The sequence below is a fragment of the Musca vetustissima genome, unplaced genomic scaffold, assembly GCF_032173495.1.
Source record: "Musca vetustissima isolate MV318-11 ecotype Yass unplaced genomic scaffold, APGP_CSIRO_Mvet_v1 utg2483, whole genome shotgun sequence".
Lineage (NCBI taxonomy): Eukaryota > Metazoa > Arthropoda > Insecta > Diptera > Muscidae > Musca > Musca vetustissima.
The window spans coordinates 146,009-167,696 of record NW_026886224.1 but is presented as its reverse complement, the minus strand read 5'-3'; the positions used below and the strand labels follow the sequence as shown (position 1 = coordinate 167,696).

At 37.0% G+C, this 21,688-nt stretch overlaps 2 protein-coding genes across 2 annotated transcripts in view; one reads left to right on the top strand and one right to left on the bottom strand.

Annotated features, from left to right (window-relative positions):
* LOC133333764 (transcription initiation factor TFIID subunit 7) overlaps positions 1–21,688 on the top strand; it is a 188,462-nt gene that overhangs the window by 161,052 nt on the left and 5,722 nt on the right. The window lies entirely within an intron of this gene.
* LOC133333736 (katanin p60 ATPase-containing subunit A1) lies at positions 1,185–18,890 on the bottom strand. Its single transcript, XM_061542026.1, has 4 exons — positions 18,778–18,890; positions 2,736–2,968; positions 1,586–2,665; positions 1,185–1,510 (listed from the first exon to the last, which is right to left on the bottom strand). Exons 1-4 carry the CDS (start codon positions 18,888–18,890, stop codon positions 1,185–1,187), a joined length of 1,752 nt encoding a protein of 583 aa, XP_061398010.1.

Sequence of the window (21,688 nt, the reverse complement as noted above, 5' to 3'; positions counted from 1 at the left end):
GAGGGTTTTGGGGTTTTAAAGGAGAGGTTGGGTGGTTAGAACAAAAATCATTGAACTAGAGCGGAATCATTATAGACGAATCACTTGTTGATGATAAGACTAGATTATGAATCTTAGGTGACGCAATTAAAATTAATTATATCCTTAACCTAACCTCAAAATTGTAAATTTTGTCATCAAGACTAGAAATCATTGAACTAGAAATCATTGAACATTTTGTCATCATGAATAGAAGTTATTCAACAACAGCGGAATTAATATTCGTTGTTGTTGTGTGTTAGTGGCTTTTTTGAATTTCTCAATCTAGTATGATGACTAGTTGACATTCTTTTGCATGCTCAGCGTCAGCACAATGTTTGGCTAGTCTTCATACATGAGCTGAAGGTTTCTTTTACTCTAATCTGCTAACATTTCAGTTTTATTTTTCCAAAAAGGAAACACATCTTTGGTTTTGGGTTTTATATATAAAATGATTTATTTATTTCTTAATAAAGGCTGATATTACATACTACATATTAAGGTTATGTTATTAGGATCGTACACGTTCCGATTTCCAAAAATATTTTCAAGTTAAAAAAATATTTGATTGAACTTTTTTTTACAATATACTTTGAAATATTGGATGGAATTAAGAATATGTACGAACAGTTGTGCAAAAATACATGTTATTATATTAAGGGGAGGAGCGCGTCATATGTTTCACTATGGAAGTCTAATAGTAAATTAATTTGTGTATATAAAATTCATCAAACTTCTCGAAAAAATAAGGAAAAAATGCAACAAAAATGTAAATCACATGTGAATAATTAACTTATTTTTCAGTAGCGGCAAGAAATCACAATAAAGAGTATATTTTTTGTATATTAAAAGTCAGCTTCGTAAGGTAAAAGTATCCGAATGCTGTAAGAGATATAAAGCTTTTAAATATTTTAAGATCATTTTTTGATTTTGAAAATTTTACCGCTACCACATTTTTTTTAATAATAATAATTTACTTTTATAAAACGGAACATTTATAATGTACCTGATTTTAAATCGCATTATTCAAGATTTTAAAATTACTGAGCTAAACTTTCAAAACTAAAATTAAAGGTTTTCATCATGATATATGTATGTGTGTATATGAGCAATCGTGGTTTTTCATTTTCAAGTATATGTACGTATATGCCGGTTTGCAATTTCATTTAACATGAACCATATTCTTCCATCCACTTTTCAAAACGATTAACATCATCTATGGATACAGTTTTCTTAGTACGCTGCATGGCATCTTGAAAATCCTGCAGAGTAATGGGCAAATCAACATCTTCACGACGTATCTGGCGTATTTCATCGGGGGTACGACCAAAGATTTGGCGACGCATAGGCATCATGGCAGCATCGCGACAGACATTGCTAATATCAAAGCCCGAATAACCTTTCATTTGATCAGCAATCATATTGGTGTCCAGCGAGGGACTTAAATTAACATCTTTTAGGCATAACTTTAATAATGCCGAACGGGTATCCTCTGGAAAACAAATTAATATATGTATGTACATATTTTAAATATTGTTTTAATTTTTGATTCCAAAAAAACCCTTACCATTTGGCAATGAAATATAAATCCTTTTTTCAAAACGTCTACGGAAAGCCTCATCAATATCCCACGGATGATTTGTGGCTGCCAATACCATTATAATTTTATCCTCTTGCATGGTGACATTTAATCCATCCATTTGTATCAACAATTCGGCCTTGAAACGCCGACTGGCCTCATGTTCCGAATCACTACGTCTGGCCGAACACAGAGCATCAATTTCATCAATAAATATTGTACTGGGAGCATAAAACCTGGCCATTTCAAATAGCAGCCGCACTAGTTTCTCACTTTCTCCCCGATATTTGGAAGTCAACGTGGAGGAGGACACGTTAAAGAATGTCGTTCCACATTCAGTGGCCACAGCCTTTGCCAACATTGTTTTACCCGTACCCGGTGGACCAACCATTAAAACACCACGCCATGGTCGACGTATACCTTTGAAGAAATCCGGCATTATTATGGGTAGCACCACAGCTTCTTGTAATATAGATTTTGCCTCATTTAAACCGGCCACATCTGTCCACTTCACCCCGGGATTCTTTTGCAAAATATCCTTTTCCAGGGTGTCCACCAAATGTGGTTCATAACCAGCCGGTGAAAAGGTTTTTGTCTTTGTGGAAGTTTTCGGTGAATTCTTGGGAGTACTCTGTGATGTGGAATTCTCTTCTAATGAGGTAGCTTCTTGATCATCGGAATTTGAATTCTCATCAATGGAATTCTTTTTCATTTTCTCTTTGGGTTTAATTTGAGAATTGACCATTAGTTTGCGCGCTCGTACCCTTTCCACGGATCGGCTTTTACGATTTGGCATTGTGGCAGTTTTTAGTGAACGTGAATTTCGCTTCTCGGCACGATCTGTTAGACCAGCTGTGGCCACATTGTGAGAGCTACCATGATGGCTGAGATTTATCGATGGCAAAGTTGGTTGTAATTCGGGATCACGGCGCCGCAATGAAGAAATCCATCGATTATCGTTGTGTGTATTGAACGTGGTGGAATTAGCATGTTGCAATGGATTGGGATTGGGTCCAGCCGCATTGGCGGGTGGTAAATTTGTATTCGTTCTCGGTTGTGGTGATACTTCTAGGTGGGTGAGGAAAAGGATCAGAGAATTATTATTTGTAAAATGTAAAATTAAAGAATGCTTTCTCACCTTGTGTGGGTATACGACTTTTAAGACGCATAGTTCCAATACTACTGGTGGATTGTGATGGCACCAATCCACTCATCGATGTTGTCCTTGTAGTTTCGGTCTTTTTACCCGTTTTTGTCGGTCTGTGTGTTGTTGTGATTTTGGTAAAGGCAAATGGTGGATATTGATCCAAGATCAGAGAATCCATCATACGAGCCATATGTGAGAGACCTGTTGGTGGCGCTGATGATGTACTGAAAAGAAAAAAAATTGGAAAAAATTAATGAAATATAAGGAAAAAAATAAGAAAATCTGAAGCGATCATCTTTAGAGGAGATTCTTTATATACGAACGGGAAAGAATCCTAGTAGACGTGCTGAAGTCAGCCTTTATATTTTATAGACGAGCTGAATAGGGATTTTTATAGAATAGCTGAATATATATTCTGGACGAGCGGAAGGAAATATTTATAGATTAACAGAAGGGAGTCATTATAGATGAGCGGAAGGGCACATTTTTAGCGGATGGCAGTACTTATAGACGAGCGGAATTGTTTCTGTCTTTATGGATGAGCGGAGAGGAGTATTTATAGACAATCTGAAGGCAGGCAGTCTTTAAAGACGAACTGAAAGCCATGGTCTTTCAATACATGCGGGCTTTTGTAAATTAGAGAATTTTATATATGTGTGTTAATGGACGCAAGGAGAGTCCATCGTCCTCCTTAAGGCGTAAGGTAAAAAAGCTTTTTAAGGAGCAGCCTAAAAGGAATAGTCATTATAGACGGGTAAAATATTTATGGACCAATTACTTGTTACCTAGGATTTCAGATAATTATATCTATTAATTAATTTTTTATTCTCATTGAACTCTTGCGGATTCTTTATAGACGAATCAATTGTTGGTAGTCTGACTAGAGTGTGAGTCATAGGTGAAGTAATTAAAATTAATTCGATCATTAACCTAACCTCAAAATGTCAAGAATGGAAATCATTGAACCAGAGTGGAATTTGTATAAACGAATCACTGTTGGTGGTTAGTTATGTGTCTCAGGTGACGCAATTAAAATTAATTTTATCCTTAACCTAACCTCAAAATTGTATAATTGATCACCAAGAACAGAAATCATTAAACTAGAGCGGAATCTTTATAGGAGAATCACTTGTTGATCAAAAGACTAAATTGTGAATCTGAGGTGACGCAATAAATAAATTCTCTCCTTAACCTAACCTCAAAATTGCAACAATTCTAACCTCAAAATTAATTAAAATTAATTCTATCCTTAACATAACCTCAAAATTGTACATTTTGTCATCAAGATTAGAAATCATTGAAGTAGAGCGGAATCTTTATGGACGAATCGCATGTTGGTGGTCAGGCTAGAGTATGAGTCTTAGGTGACGTAATTAAAATTAATTCTATCCTTAACCTAACACCAAAATTTTAAATTTTGTCATCAAGAACAGAAGTCATTCAACTACAGCGGAATTAATAATCGTTGTCGCTGTGTCTTTGTGCCTTTTCTTAATTCCTCAATATTGCATGATGACTGGTTGACATTCTTTTGCATGCTCAGCGTCAGGAGGTTTTATTCTACCTAAAATACAATATGACCTAACAAAATGAGTGATAAATTTAAGGACTGCTAAATAAATATTGTAAGTCTTTAAATCTGACTAAATGAGAGAATTAGCCATTTTAGAACTAATCCACATATGCCATGTTATTTTTCAATGTTAGGAAAAATTGATTTCGTAAGCCACTGCTTAAAATTTTGAAACAAACCAGGAAATATTTATTTTTTTATAATATAATATAACTTATCTCATTTTGTTTTTTAGAACATTAGACGAACTTACACACATTCATACATACATTGTAGAATACCAATCATTCTATCAGACAGTAAAAATAAAAACATATGCACAGCTTTTTATGGCAAACACCCTAAGGACTCCGACAGCTACAGTTACAATTTAACTAACAACCCCATTTTATAAGTGGCAATATTATATGGCTTAAAAGGGGTTTGGCGGGGTTCAATCTCCCCATTATTTGTGGTGTAGACAATTACCAACCAACAACAGCAGTAACAGTAAAAAACAAACTTTTCCTAATAGACAAAGTCAAAGCCAACGACATTAAAACACGAAACGGCGACCTTATACTCTTTCCGGATGAAATATGAATAAATATCCTTGCTATTATAAAAATATGTATATTTATACTCTGTGTATGTAGGTAGGTTTCAAAATTGTGTTTAAACTTATTTTTAGTACTCCCTTCCTCCCGTGAGAAAAATAGTGTAATAGTGTTCTTTGCTCTGTGTGTTTGGGGCCAAAAAGTGTTGCATATCGTTAGGCGTTTCATTGTAGTTAATGTGTCTGCGTTTGTTTTTTTTAGTTCAATGAACTTGTCATTAAATGTCGTGGCAGTTTGTTGGTTTTGCTTTGGTTACAATTTGGCGAAAATTGATTATTATATTATTTTATAGAGTATAAAACAATTTTAAGTATGGCATATACTGGAGGGCTAATGGGATTTTAATTCGCTGTGTAATTGATTTAGAAATATTTGTATGTAAAAATATATGTAAATATACAAATGAAGTGTGTCATTGTTTTTTTAGACGAAATGCGGTGAAGGAAGTTTCTGTGTTTTACACACGGGGTGAGGGGAGTCAGACAAGCGGAACGGAATGTTTATTGACGAGTGAAAAATGGGGTATTTTTCGACGAGTGAATATGAGTCTTTATAGACGAACTGAACTGAAAGAAGTATTTACAGGCGACCTGTAAGGAGTGAGATGTAGAATACTGACCGATGTCTCAACAGACGAGCTGTGGTAAATCTTTCTAGACGATCTAAGGGGAGCAAAGACATACAACAAAGACATAAAAGTATAAAGATAGGACAATTGATACGTAAGCAATTTCCAACAGATGGCTTTTCCTCTGTTGTTACGATATCATAACAACAGAAAGAACAATATTAAACGTTTTTAATGCTATATCTTAAGCTTATAAAATGAAAATACATATTTTGAGTGCAGGCCTCTAATTTTATTTACATTTTATTCACACATTTTCGCGTATTGGCGATTTTATTCTTAACATGCCTCTGTTAACCTTGATTCCCCCTGGATATTTTTTCATAAACTATTTTGCCAAAATGCATTTTGTCGAGTCTTTACGGTTTCTATGTCTTTGAATGCATTTTGTCGAGTCTTTACGGTTTGTATGTCTTTGCAACCATAGGTTCTAGAGTCAGCGACAGTCGCTTACCGTGTGATGGCAACGGTGAATTCCAACGGCTGACGTTCACGTCTAGCGGCTTGACGCTATAATAGATTTTATTCATTTTTGCTCAGCGTCATACTCAAATTTTCTCTCTTGCTCTCAATTGATTTGCCATATTTTAGGTACAAATCAGCAGTGCTATCAACATTTCAAGGGGAATTTAGAGAAAAGAAAGGGGATAGAGAGATGAGAAGCGTACAAGGAAGTGTGAGAAGGTAAGTATGGGATAGTATCGATGGCTATAGAGATCGGACAGAAGTATATTACGTGCTAAAGTTGTACTTTCCCAACCACTTTAGGTTTCTAATGATGCTGTAGATTAGAGCGGGTTCCGTTGTTGAGAGGAAACTAAGACTCGGTGGAAAGTGAGCACCCACTAGTCTGTGCCGTCTGGCCAGCGACATAGGAGATACTCAATTGTCTCCTCCTCGTCAACGCAGTGTTGCGCCAAAGTTCATAGGCTCATTCGTCGAAGAACGCCTCAAAGTTCCCATAAAAATGACATATGGATGGTTTGATTGAGCCATCAATTGCTAGATCTGTAGAATGAGATCCTCGTCTGCTCTTTCATAGCTGTAAGTTCTTCCAAAACTGCTCTACACTTGAGAACGGCCTTAGATTTCATATTGTTGTTGTAGCAGTTTATATGAATTGTATATTTTTCTGCTTAAATTTCATCCAGTTCTGTCTAGAGATTTAGAAATGCAGCTACCTCCAATGGCTGTAACCACAGATCTTCCGTAGTAAGGTGAGTAGCTTTCAGCTCAGATTTCATGTAACAGGATTTGATGGCTTTAAGAGCCGCTTGACTATCCACAAAGATAGTCACCGGTTCAACGATCTCCAGACTTTTTATCAATTCCGCTGCCTTCGAAATCGCGAAGATTTCAGCTTGGAAAACAATACAGTTGCTGTCCAGCTTGTAGGTAAACTCAAGGCCTAGTCTTTCACAGTAGACGCCAGCCAATGTACCTTCTTCCATCTGTCTGTATAGAAAGCCAAAACGTCCAGATGAGGGTTACTTTGGTTCCAGTCGTCTCTACTAGGAATAATGACATCTACCTCGTCAAATCTCAGGCCTGGTGATATATAGTCACTTAGTTTTACGCATTGCCCCAATGTCATACCTGGTTCGTTCAAGATACAACCATGCCCAAAGGTACAAGTTCGCCAAAGATTTTGTTCATGCAGCATTAGGGCACTACGTGCGGCCTATCACTTAATGCTGAGGCCCAGGGGCCTTAAATTCTTCATTGCGTTCAGAGTTGTTTGTGGGGAAATATAAGAAAGTGTTTATTGGCGAGTTAAATGGAGTCTCTATAGGCGAACTGAATAGAGCCTCTATGTGATGGGAAGATAAGTTGATGGTAGTCTTATAAAAACAACCTGAAGTGAATCTTTATAGAGGAGTTTACTGAAGTCTATATAGATGAGATTAAGCAGGATTCTTCATAGACAAGTTGAATTGACTCTGTATAGCAAATCTGAAGAGAGTATTATTAGAAAAGATGAAGGTAATCTTGATTAACGAGCTGAAAGGAGTTAATACAGTCATATTTAAGCAGAAGTTTGCGTTTATGGACGATCTGAAAGTAATCTCTATAGACGGCTTTAAAGACCACTCTGTTCCATTTTAAAGTAACATCCTTTCTATGCATGTACACACGTGTCTCTTCAAAACATATTATGACAGACATCAGTGAAAAATTCCAACCTCCCCAACCCTTTGCCTTTCTCCAGAGATAGGAAGGATATCATTTTTTGTTGTTGTTGTTTTTGCTATTATTATTCCACTCTAGTTTCTTTCTCTTTAATGGTCAAGTCATAACATGTACTCGATTGTTAAAGAAAAGTAGGGTAGCTCGTCAGCTTTTTTTTCCATTTTTTTTGTAACTAAGAATAAATTAAAACAAAATAATAACAACAGCAACAACAACAACTAAATAACTATAAAAAACATACTATAATAACAATACCCCTTTGTATGGGACAATGTATTGAACGATGAACTCAATTCAAAATGCCATCAATTGCCGTGTTTTTATTATTTTTGTTCAGCCCCTTAGGCATAGAGAACATGAAAATATGATCGAAAGAAAACAGAAAGGAGAGAACTACTAGGCCATTGAACTAGTTTTCATAAAGAAACGTGATTCTTAATTAAGATGTAAATGACCATGAAATATATTCGGAGGTGTGAAAAATTGGGGTCGTACATAGGTTAATTAACCTTCGATAGTTATAACCTTACAACACGAAGGCTAATTGCATATAATCTTAATCTATGATTAGTAGTAATTAACTAAAATAATTCGAAAAATGTATTGGAAATAATAGAAAGTTAGTTATTTGGATTTTTATCAATTACGTCCACTAGTCAGCATAAACACTCTGCTCAAGCTTCTGTATAAAATTCCCTAATTATATCAGACTATCTGGCTTTCAGTTTGTTTATAAAGGCACGCTTCATCTCCGAATACTTTAAGTTTGTCTATAAAAAATTTCCAAGCTTTAAACTGGCTATATTTGGTCTATAAAGACCATTCAGCTCACATAGAAAGACCACACTCAACTCGTCTAGAAATACTAACTTCAATTCTTCTAGAATGGCACCCTTCAGCTCATCTCTAAATACTCTCATAGTATATAAAAACTGGATTTATATAGTCTATAAATAATTGTTCAGCTTGTCGAAAGGATTCTCTAAGTTCACCGAAAAAGACATGCATGAATTCGCTTCAGCTTTTTTATAAATGGATGGAATAGGAACGATGAGGGACGGACGAGGTGAGGGCTAATTGCATTCTATGCATGCAAGAACTCCATTGGGAAAAACTGGGTGCTAAAACCATCGACTATACACTGGTTATATAACACCGTTGTAATGCTCATCCTATCCTATGGCTCTCTTGTATGGTGGAACTGTCGGTGCCACAAGTCAACATCCAGTAAATTAGTTAAGGTACAAAAATCCGCCCGAATTTTAGTTGTAGGAGCCATTAGGAATACGCCACAAGTAGCTCTGAACGTAATGCTGAACTTAAAGCCTCTGGGCCTCAGCATTAAGTGTCAGGCCGCACGTAGCGCCCTAAGGCTGCATGAAGAAAACCTCTAGCAAAGTTGTACCTTTGGGCATGGTCGTATCTTCAACGAGCCACACGATGTCATCTATCCTTAATCTCATCTATATAGACTCCATTAAACTTATCTATAAAGATTTACTTCAGATTTTTTACAAAGCTACCTTCAACCCATCTTCCCATCACATAGAGGCTCAATTCAGTTCGTCTATAGAGACTCCATTCAGCTCGCCAATAAAGACTCTCTTGGTCTGTTCCCGTACTGCAAGAATCTACTCGATTTTACTATTTTCTTCGATATCATAAAGGAAAAAATTGTTATCGGAGTAAAAAATAGTAGATTCTCGCAGTACGGGAACAGACCATCTAATGTTTCCCCACAAGCAACTCTGAACGCAATGCTGAACTTAAAGCCTCTGGGCCTCAGCATTAAGTGTCAGGGCCCTAAGGCTGCATGAAGAAAACCTCTGGCGAGGTTGTACTTTTAGGCATGGTTGTATCTTGAACGAACCAGGTATGACATTGGATCAACGCGTAAAACTAAACGACTATATATCACCAGGCCTGAGATTTGACAATGTAGATGTCGTTATTTCTAGTAGAGACGACTGGAATCGAAGTAACACTCCTCTGGACGGTTTGGCTTTTTATGCAGACGGATCCAAGATGGAAGAAGGTACAGGGGCTGGCGTCTACTGTGAAAGACTAGGCCTTGAGTTTGTATGTTAACACAAGGATTGCTGGATTGCAACTGCAGTGTTTTCCAAGGTGAAATTTTCGTGATTTGTAAAGCAGCGGAATTGATAAAAAGCGTGGATTTAGAGGTCGTTAAACCGGTGACTATCTTCGTGGATAGTCAAGCGGCGCTTAAAGCCATCAAATCTTGTTATATCAAATCTGAAGCCGTCCTCAAGTGTAGAGCATCTTTGGAAGAACTTACATACAGCTGTGTTGGGTACCAGGACACCGTGACATCTTGGGTAATGAAAGAGCATACGAATTTGCTAGACGAGGATCTCAATCCACAGATCTAGCAATTGATAACTCAATCAAACCACCCATATATCAACTTTACCGAAACTTTGAGGCCTTCTTCGATGAAAGAGCCTATGAACTTTGGCACAACGAACATAGGTGGAATGTGTTAAGATCCATTTGGCCGACTCTGTCTACCAAAAGGACACACTCACTGTTGAACCTGAGTAAAGCTGAAATAAGAGTAATGACAGGAATCATTACTGGTCATTGCAATATCAGGGCCTTTACTAGTAAATGGGATCCTGATGCAATTGATTACTGTAGACTCTGCGTTGACGACGAGAAGGAGACGGAAACAATTGAGCACCTTCTGTGTCACTGTCCAGCCCTGACTTATAGGCGGCACAGACTAGTGGGTGCTTATTTTCCACCGAGTCTTAACTTCTTCTCAACAACTGACCTGCTCTAATCTACAGCATAATTAGAAATCTGGTTGGGAAAGTGCAACCTTGACACGTAATATATCTTCTGTCCGATCTCTATAGCCATCGATATTATTTCAAACTTACCTTCTTACATTTTCTTGTAAGCTTCTCATCTCTCTTTATTTCCCCAATCTTCTCTCTCCTATAGATCTCTCCTTATCTCGTGGATGATCACAATGGACCTGACGGTCTCAGAGTGCTGCAGCCACATAAGTGACTGCACATTCCCAAACCTAACCTAACTCATCTATAAAGATATCCTTCATAACTCTAAGTGTATGTCTATTGGGACTCCATTCAGATTATCAATCAAGACAACCAACAGTTGTCCATAGAGGCACCATTCAACTCATCTTTAAACCCTCTCTCTCTTCAGTTCATCTATTAAGAATCCCTACACTTCGTCTATAGACTCTCTATCTTCAGCTCGTCTATAAAGACCTCCTTCAGTTCTTCTATAAAGACTCTGCCTACAGCTAGAGTTCGTATAGACGTTATTCCCTCTGTTCATCTAGGTATGGAAAAGGCGTTGCCACACATAAGTTTTACCATGTTGAAAAATGTGTGTGTGTGTTTCCAAGTAAGTTTCCTAGCGTTCATTATTTATTAACGATATCCTCTGTAACTTAAACGAACGACGTTTACATTTTCTTAAGAATTTTTCTAGTTTTTCTAAGGCACTTCTTTACAAATATATGAAATTGTTGTGTGTATGGTTTACCGGACCCGGTATTGTTTTGTGTAATAATAATGCTGACTTCACACGCTAATTACCTTACCATTCATGTAAATCCCACAAAGAATGATATGGCGTATGACGATATGCCGAAACCAATGGCACTGCCACCTCATATTCCACTTGGAAATCCGATGGAGCTGGGGCGGATGTATTCGCGGTTGTTGTTGTTGCCACCGTAGTACTAGTTGGTGGTGGTATACGATCCAAGGCAGGATTTGAATTCGATACTAAGGAACGTTTACGTAAATACATATTTGATGTGGTGGACGGTTGTTGTTGCGGTGGTGGTGGCGTTGGATTTCCAGACATCATTGGCCCAGCATGCATATGCTGCCCTGCTGATGGAGGATGATGATGTTGAGGATATGCATTCTGATATTGAGAATGACCATGATTGCCATTCAGTTGATGTAGATTTTGAGTTGTTGTCATAGTTGTTCCATGATGATGATTGACCAATGCCGTATCATGATGATTCAAACCGAACCAATTTTGGGTATTGGCATTAAACATTATTATTGACTGTTTTTTTTTTTAATTTATTTATTTTAACACTTGATTTTTTCACATTGAAAAATATTATTTTTTATTAATTTGTTTCAATTATCCTTTGCTTATTCCCGTTTCAAGTTGAATCGACTCAACGTCCGCTATTTGTGAGGGTAGTTTGTAAACTGACCACTAGCTGATGGTTGCAGCAAACGCATAAGTCGTCTAGGATGTTTAGTTGCTTTGTTCTCAGTTGGTCGGTGAGCGTGTTTTGTGTTTTATTTTTTATTTCTATTTTATCGTGAACAGCCAAGAAACATGAGAACGAATTGGGGAGGTTAAAGGGTGGCTCCACTACATTACTAGCCACAAATATATCCTTTTGGTATGGTTGATCATCATGGCAGCAAGGAAATCGTTTACAGTGGAAATATGAAAATTACGGACTTTTTAAAACGGAACAGAAGACAGAGAGTCTGTGTGGAAAATTGAAAATAATTCTTTCAGTTAGTCTATAAAGACTTTCCACAGCTCTTTCCAAGAAAAAAATGTCCTCGCCTTCAGTTTGTCTTTAAAGGATGTTTCGCACTTCTATGAAATTTTCTTTCATGTCTTTACAGAGCCTCAATTCTGTTCAACTATAAAACTTCCTTTCAGACGTCTATAAATACTCCCTTCCTTGTCGTCTATAAAGACTCCCAGCTTGTCTATAAATCCTTCTGATTGTGTAGAAGTAACCATTAAAGTCGTCAATTAAGAATATAGGGAGTCTCTTTGGAAGAACTGAAGAAAACAGACTCTATAAAGGAATGAAGACTCAGTATAAAAATTGAAAAGACAATCCTTCAGTTAGGCTGTAAAGACTTTATATAAAAAAACACTTCGGCTTGTCTATTAACCCTTCAGCTTGTTTAAAAGTATCCATTCCGCCTTCGGGGAGCAGACCTGAATGCTAACGGACACGTCCACAGTTTGCGGATAGTGGGAATCCAAATACTATTCATTGGGTAGCTGTGAATAACAGATAAACAGTCGTGAACAATCAGTGGGCTCAGGGGGAGAGTATCGGAGGAAATGACCGAGTTCCTATGATCCATGACCTAACGAGGTGAGAATGGCGTCCCTAAATAACCATCTCAAAGGTTTGGATCACTACCTCTCAAAGTGCCCATCAACTTTCTATGTTTGCAGTCAGGGTCCCGACTGTATTGGAATGGAGCCTTATTGATACCTGGGCGCCTCAACAAGTTTATTCAGGCTTAGCTGCCAAGTCCTTGCCATGGTTGACCTCAATCCCTCACAAACAGCACATTCTATGGAGCCGAATTTAAATATGACCATTACGGTAGCGATCCTGGTGTCTCCTCCCTTCAGTTCGCTCGCCTATAAAAATATTCGTTTGTTCGTCTCTGCAGATTCCCTTCAGTTCGCCAATAAAGGTTCCCTTCAGCTCGCCTATAAAGGCTCCCTTCAGTTCGCTTATAAAAATTTCCCCTCAGTTTGCCTATAAATGCTTCCTTCGGCTCTTCTATGAAAGACTCCCTTCGGCTCTTCTACGAAAGACTCCCTTCAGCTCGCCTATAAAGACTCACTTCAGCTCGCCTATAAAGGCTCACTTCAGCTGGCCTATAAAGGCTCACTTCAGCTCTGCTATAAAGGCTCACTTCAGCTCTGCTATAAAGGCTCCCTTCAGCTCGTATATAAATATATGTTACCGTCAATTTTATAAAAGTTGGCTATGAAAAAAGGTCGCACAGAAAAATAGATGTGTCAATAAAACTTGTCCATCAGATAACCTTGTCTAAAAACGACGTAGAAAGGTTCTCGCCACTAACAGTTCATCGCCTATAAAGGCTCCCTTTAGACTTGGCTATAAAGGCTCACTGCTTCACCTGGCCTATAAAGGCTCCCTTTAGGCTTGGCTGTGAAAACTCCCTTCCTCTAGCCTTTAAAGACCCCTTCAGTTCGTCTATAAATTCTCACTTTCGGTCGGCTATAAATACTCTCTTTCGTGCGTCCATAAAGACATCCTGCAGTTCATCTATAAAAGACCTCCAATATGTGAAGAAAGTCGATCTTCAGCTCGTCTATAAATACCTCCTGGAGATCGTTTATAAATAAATTCTTCAGCTCATCTATAAAGACTACCCTCAGTTCGTTGGTGGAGACACCCCCATTAAGCTGGTCTATAGAGACTCCCATCAGATTTGATTTTGTGTCCCACTGTGTTGTTTTTTTGTATTGGTCATTCATAAGTCACTCAGTCACTGGTCAACCACCACTACTACTACGCAACTCATCCCTTTCCCTCTGTTGCCATTGGTATTTCCCGGTGGTGGTGGTCAGTCGTCAGGTAAATATGTATGTATTATAGTTTTATGAGAAACCACTTGTTCATTTGATTGTTTCAGTTTGGCTTTTGTTCTCTACTGCCAAATGCTGGCAGTAACAACAACAACAATAGCAATAATAAGAACATCATCATTACCACCGTTATTAATATGAAATGAGGTTAAAGGAAGTTGGGTCTTACGTACACACATACTTACACAAATATATATGAACATGCAATTTGATGTAGCGGCATACCGCCGGGTTTATTTTCGCTACTTTCATTCTTATAATTTTCGTTTCTACTTTCAAATGTACACGCCGAATGGCGGGTTATTTTAGTTTTTTAAAATATTTGCTACAAAGGGTCTTTTATGTGAGAGGTTTGAATTTAAAAAAAATCGATTCATAGCCCTTATATTTATTATTCCATATAGTTTATCATTGGTTTATATAGAAATCTTCTTATAGCTCTTTTATAATTGATATTTCTAAAGCATTCCTAAAAATCACCTTTGGGCCATCTGTATAAATCTTTATTTTTCCTCCGGTATTTGGAATTTAATTCATTTTTAAAAATTTTAATATATTTAAAAAACCCACAATATATTATCCATAAAGTATATAACCTATTAACAGCTAGGTCTAACCTGTTGAAAATTGTTGAACAGCCTCTTTTTGCTCACATAAAATATTCTCCATAAGTCAATCTCCAATTATTCCCATTGACTTGAAACCCCTTAAAAGTTTCACATTCACAAAGTTCATGTTTATATATTACAGAATATTCCAAAAATCATGAATCCATTTCCGAATATTTTTCCACACTGTAGCATACTTTCAATATGACTTAGAATTGCGATTTTTTGGCATTATTTTTTTTCTTTGCATTTTTATTTATGCTACCCAACTGTTAAACTATTATTTTTCTTCACAATGTTGTTGTTTTTGTTCTTGTTGCTACCACCTTTGGTTAACAGAACGCACAACATTGGCACGCCATCTTCAGGAGGCATGAATCGATTTTGTTTTACAAAATTTCTTTTTATTTAACTAAATGAATAAATAAATCGAGGGTAATTACAAATAAATAAATTAAAAGAAAAGTTACAGTTTTCTGGCAAAGACAGGCCAAGAAAATTGGATACAAAGTAATAAACCTAAATACCTTCTTTTTTTGGAAAGTCTCCACATTGCTTCTCATTAGCCTAAATGAAAAAATGGGAATGGTATAGGGATTATTAAAATTGTGGTTCTCGTTAGACTCCATCAGATTGGCTTTTGAGATATCCACTGGAAAGTCTAATAAGTTTAACTAATTATTGGCCACTAAAGCCCCTAGAAGTAACTGCCTGCCAGCTCGTCTAAGAGAATACATTGAGCTTCTCTATATAGACTTTTTAGATCTTCTATAAACACTCAACTTTTTACAATAGAAATCTTCAGTATAAGATTGAAGTCTATGAAGGACATCCATCAGCCCGTCTATGATAGACTCTCTACTTGAGCTCGAATATAAAGCATCTCTTCAGCTCATCTATAAAAATAAATTCCAATACGTCTATAAAAAACTTCCGTCCGCCCGTCTATAAAAGACTCTCTGTTTATTGAAATTGAAAGACGCATTGCTTCAGCTAGTTTATGAAAGACTTCCTGCTATTTTATATTAAGTTCTCCTCCCTTGAGATTGTATATAAAGACTTCCTTCAGCTTGCCCATAAAGTCGTCCTTCCACTCGTCAGCTCACCTATAAAATCTTCCTTCCGATCTTATTTAAAAGATTTCCTTCAGTTCGTCTATGAATGTCTCCCTTCAGGTCACCTATAAAAGACTACCTTCAGGACGTCTGAGAAAGACTGCCTTCAGCTCCCTTATAAAATCTTCCTTCAGCTTGTCTATGAAAGACTCAATGCTTCAGCTCGTCTATGAAGACTGCCTTTAGCTCGTCTATAAAGGCTCCTTCAGGTCGTATATGAACGACTATCTTAATCTCATATATAAATACTCACTTCCGTCTATGAAAGACTCCCTTCAGCTCGTCTATGAAAGACTCCCTTCAGCTCGTCTATGAAAGACTCCCTTCAGCTCGTCTACGAAAGACTCCCTTCAGCTCGTCTATGAAAGACTCCCTTCAGCTCGTCTATGAAAGCTTCAGCTCGTCTATGAAAGACTCCCTTGTCTATGAAAGACTCCTTTAAGCTCGTCTTCAGCTCGTCTATGAAAGACTCCCTTTTGAGCTCGTCTATGAAAGACTCCCTTTAAGCTCGTCTATGAAAGACTCCCTTTAAGTTCGTCTATGAAAGACTCCCTTTAAGTTCGTCTATGAAAGACTCCCTTTAAGCTCGTCTATGAAAGACTCCCTTTAAGCTCGTCTATGAAAGACTCCCTTTAAGCTCGTCTATGAAAGACTCCCTTTAAGCTCGTCTATGAAAGACTCCCTTTAAGCTCGTCTATGAAAGACTCCCTTTAAGCTCGTCTATGAAAGACTCCCTTTAAGCTCGTCTATGAAAGACTCCCTTTAAGCTCGTCTATGAAAGACTCCCTTTAAGCTCGTCTATGAAAGACTCCCTTTAAGCTCGTCTATGATAGGCTCCCTTTAAGCTCATATATGAAAGACTCCCTTTAAGCTCGTCTATGAAAGACTCCCTTTAAGCTCGTCTATGAAAGTCTCCCTTTAAGCTCGTCTATGAAAGACTCCCTTCAGGTCGTCTATGAAAGACTCCCCTTATGCTCGTCTATGTAAGACTCCCTTTCAGCTCGTCTATGAAAGACTCCCTTTAAGCTCGTCTATGAAAGACTCCCTTTAAGCTCGTCTATGAAAGACTCCCTTTAAGCTCGTCTATTAAAGACTCCCTTCAGCTCGTCTATGAAAGACACCCTTCAGCTTGTCTATGAAAGACACCCTTCAGCTCGTCTATGAAAGACTCCCTTCAGGTCGTCTATGAAAGACTCCCCTTATGCTCGTCTATGTAAGACTCCCTTTCAGCTCGTCTATGAATGACTCCCTTTAAGCTCATCTATGAAAGACTCCCTTTAAGCTCGTCTATGAAAGACTCCCTTTAAGCTCGTCTATGAAAGACTCCCTTTAAGCTCGTCTATGAAAGACTCCCTTTAAGCTCGTCTATGAAAGACTCCCTTTAAGCTCGTCTATGAAAGACTCCCTTTAAGCTCGTCTATGAAAGACTCCCTTTAAGCTCGTCTATGAAAGACTCCCTTCTGGTCGTCTATGAAAGACTCCCCTTATGCTCGTCTATGTAAGACTCCCTTTCAGCTCGTCTATGAAAGACTCCCTTTAAGCTCGTCTATGATAGGCTCCCTTTAAGCTCATATATGAAAGACTCCCTTTAAGCTCGTCTATGAAAGACTCCCTTTAAGCTCGTCTATGAAAGACTCCCTTTAAGCTCGTCTATGAAAGACTCCCTTTAAGCTCGTCTATGAAAGACTCCCTTTAAGCTCGTCTATGAAAGACTCCCTTTAAGCTCGTCTATGAAAGACTCCCTTTAAGCTCGTCTATGAAAGACTCCCTTTAAGCTCGTCTATGAATGACTCCCTTTAAGCTCGTCTATGAAAGACTCCCTTTAAGCTCATCTATGAAAGACTCCCTTTAAGCTCATCTATAAAAGACTCCCTTTAAGCTCGTCTATGAAAGACTCCTTTTAAGCTCGTCTATGAAAGACTCCCTTTAAGCTCGTCTATGAAAGACTCCCTTTAAGCTCGTCTATGAAAGACTCCCTTTAAGCTCGTCTATGAAAGACTCCCTTTAAGCTCGTCTATGAAAGACTCCCTTTAAGCTCTTCTATGAAAGACTCCCTTTAAGCTCGTCTATGAAAGACTCCCTTTAAGCTCGTCTATGAAAGACTCCCTTAAAGCTCGTCTATGAAAGACTCCCTTTAAGCTCGTCTATGAAAGACTCCCTTTAAGCTCGTCTATGAAAGACTCCCTTTAAGCTCGTCTATGAAAGACTCCCTTTAAGCTCGTCTATGAAAGACTCCCTTTAAGCTCGTCTATGAAAGACTCCCTTTAAGCTCTTCTATGAAAGACTCCATTTAAGCTCTTCTATGAAAGACACCCTTCAGCTCGTCTATGAAAGACTCCCTTTAAGCTCTTCTATGAAAGACTCCATTTAAGCTCTTCTATGAAAGACTCCCTTCAGCTCGTCTATGAAAGACACCCTTCAGCTCGTCTATGAAAGACACCCTTCAGCTCGTCTATGAAAGACTTCGTTCAGATCGCCTCAAAAATAATGTAGTTATTTAAATTGTGAAATATAATTGGAAATTTTTAATTTCCACTTGTCTGAATGTGTAAAATATACATACATATGTATGTAGCTGTAGTTTTTGTGTTGTCACGTGTCAAATAATTGACCTTTAAATTAAGGCCTTACTGGCTGCCTGAGATACATCTTCATATGATTTAACAAGGTCATGTTTGCCAAAAAAGAGTATATATATATGGTTTCCGGCAATATCAACACACACACATGGAAGCAAATTAAAATCCTTCAAAATAACCTTCATCACTGTAGTGATTTTTGCTTTTTGAATTACTTTAAAGCGACATCGATTTTTCGCAACAAACCATCAGCGACTAAATACCGACTCGTTAAATCAATAATTTTTTTAGTAAAATATTTTCGTTTCCTATATTTTCCCAAATACTTACCCAGGCATAACAGGTAGATATGAAGTGGTCGAATCCAATGTACGTATTGTGGTATTACCGCGTACCACCAATTTTTCACGCGTAACACGTCGAAATGTTTCTTCTTGACGCATTTCGGCACAGTTTTCTTTTTAATTTCACAATATTTTTTATTAATACCGAATTTTTTATTTAAATAATTTCCTATTCTTCTTTAACACATTGCTGCTACCTTTTCTTATTTGTTTGTTATTATATCCGTTTTCTGTGAGTTTTCATGTCAAAACCCAAATTCACACTATAACCCAAGTGTGGGTTGGATGCTGTGTATAAGGCATCTCTTGAATTGTAGGAGGATGACAGACAGATGGTTTTGTTTTTTAGGCTGCTGTGGCTGCAATGCGCAGGATTTTTGTAAAATTGTTGTCGTTTTTTTTGTTTTTCATTTAATTGAAAATGATTTTGTTATATTTTTATTTTCCTTTTTTTGTTAATTATTTAAAGCCAAAACAAGAACATTTTCCATCAACTTTTATTACACAACTGCATTCACTCAAGGATATTTTTGCAGTGTTTTCCAAAACCGGTGGCTAGTTTTATTTTTTTTTTCGAAAAATTTCATGTCGTGTGTGTTGTCTAAAATCGACGTCATCGTCAACGTTGACCATTAGAGAAGTCTGTGTCTGTGGGGTATTAGGTGGGACCGATGGTTATTTTGATAATTAGTTTTTAAGCAGATTTGTAAACGAAAGAAACACTTTTAGTCTACTAAATGACTATCTTTTAATAATTCTTTTCGACTACAAAGACTACCAGGATTTCCTCCTGCTTGCCTATTAACACTAAACTCTACTCATATGTAAACACACTCACCTTGGTAGCGTTTATATTCCCCATTTATTGGACCCACTTTATTATCTACTGATACGGCATTTAAATCCTCTAGAAAAAGTGACTTATGATAGTCTGTAATACTCCCTTTAGAGATCCCCTTATAAGTTCTTTATTTTATAGTCCACTGCGACTACCAGTGTGTTTTTGTTTTCCATTTAGCTGATTTTCACCTTTCAGATAACATATAACGTTTACTTATATAAACGAGTTTCGAAAGTCTCCATTCCAATCCGATTTTAAGGCCTTGATTTCATAGCCTAGACTAACTCCAATTTGTCATTCGATCAGAGTTATTTTGTACTACATTTAAATTATTATATTTTTTGAATCCACCCCAATGTTTGCACTCTGTATGCTTTGGTCATTTTTTCTAATGCGGAACTTTTTCCACTTTTTGTTCTTGCTGCTGTTGTCACCCATTTTATAGCTAGGGGTGGTTACGGTGCACTTTTGTTTCATTTTTTTTCTGGCGTAATGGAATATAATGAATGATAATGAATACGAAACAGGTGAAATGTAAGAGAATTTAGAATAGTATTGTTGCTGGAGAAAAACAAAGTAAAAAAGGAATAACTTCACTTTGCCACATGGTATTCCTTAAAACTGAAATACCCAGGTTAATGTCTTAAACTTAGAAGACTAAATTACAGAGCCTCAAGTGTTTTCTGACTATGGAAGCCCTCGTCTATGCTAGACTCCTTACTTTAGCTCGACTATAAAGCCTCTCTTCAGCTTATCTATAAAAATAAATATCAGAACATCTATAAAAGACTACCTGCTTCAGATTAAAAGACTCTTTGCTTCAGCTCGTTTATGAAAGACTTCCTGCTCTAGTTCGTATATATTAAGTTCGTTTCCCTTCAGATTGTCTATAAAGTCTTCCTTCCGCTCCTCTATAAAGACCCTTCCTCTCAACTATTAATACTCCCTTCAGCCGGTTTATGAAAGACCCCCATCAGCTCGTCTATAAAAGACTCCCGTAAGCTCGTCTATAAAGACTCCCTTTAGCTCGTTTATAAAGACTGCCTTCAGCTCGTCTTGGAAAGACTACCTTCAGCTCGTCTTGGAAAGACTGTCTTCAGCTCGTCTTGGAAAGACTGCCTTCAGCTCGTCTTGGAAAGACTCCCTTCAGCTCGTCTTGGAAAGACTCCCTTCAGCTCGTCTTGGAAAGACTCCCTTCAGCTCGTCTTGGAAAGACTCCCTTCAGCTCGTCTTGGAAAGACTCCCTTCAGCACGTCTATGAAAGACTCCCTTTCAAAGACTGCCTTTGAGCTTATCTATGAAATACTATGATACAAATTAGAAAACATTTATTCTCTAAGCCAACCTTGTCCACCCCACAAGAAAAAAACATCATTATTTCTAAACCACTGAGAGCAATAATTTATTTAACATTTAAAAATTTACAATTTATTATTTAAAAAATGAATTAGATTTATTATATTTGTCTTCTAAAATTATAAAATGAAACTAATGTTTTACAAAAATAAACTAGATATAAATTGTTCCATAAATTGGGCTTTTCTTTAAACTTTGTAACATTTTCGAAGTGCTAATGAAACCAAGTTTAAATGACCCCTGTAGGGAAACAAGAGAATCAAACAAAAAAAAATAAATTCATACAAACGAACTAAAAAAGGGCAGCTTAAAAAAATGTGTATATATAGTTAACTTTTTTGTTCTTCCTTTAGGAAAATTGTCATGTGTTTTATATCCACACAATAAAGGACCACAACACCTGGCCCAGGTATTATTTAAAAAACAGAGTTAGAGGCACAGCTTATGAAACACAAAAAAGAGCTTAGCGCGCTTAAGTACATTTGTATTGTTTTGAAAATACACTAACAAAATATAGATATATGTATTTTACTTTTGTTGGGGTTTTTTCTCTTTAAAATATTTAAGAAATTCAATTGTGTCCACACAATAATAGTTAGATAGATGATCCTATTTTTTTATTCATTAGTCAATTTAATTGATATACGTTGTTGTTTTTTTTTCATTTAACGTTTAACATTAAATAAAAAAAGTAATTGTG

What these genes read in the sequence shown, in the direction of transcription:
- LOC133333736 (XM_061542026.1), bottom strand. Translation starts at nt 18,890, where the DNA reads ATGCGTCAAGAAGAAACATTTCGACGTGTTACGCGTGAAAAATTGGTG. An exon ending in AAGTCGTATACCCACACAAG is followed by an intron (nt 2,666 to 2,735) that starts GTGAGAAAGCAT and finishes TCACCCACCTAG; the next exon opens with AAGTATCACCACAACCGAGA. An exon ending in TTATATTTCATTGCCAAATG is followed by an intron (nt 1,511 to 1,585) that starts GTAAGGGTTTTT and finishes TTTGTTTTCCAG; the next exon opens with AGGATACCCGTTCGGCATTA.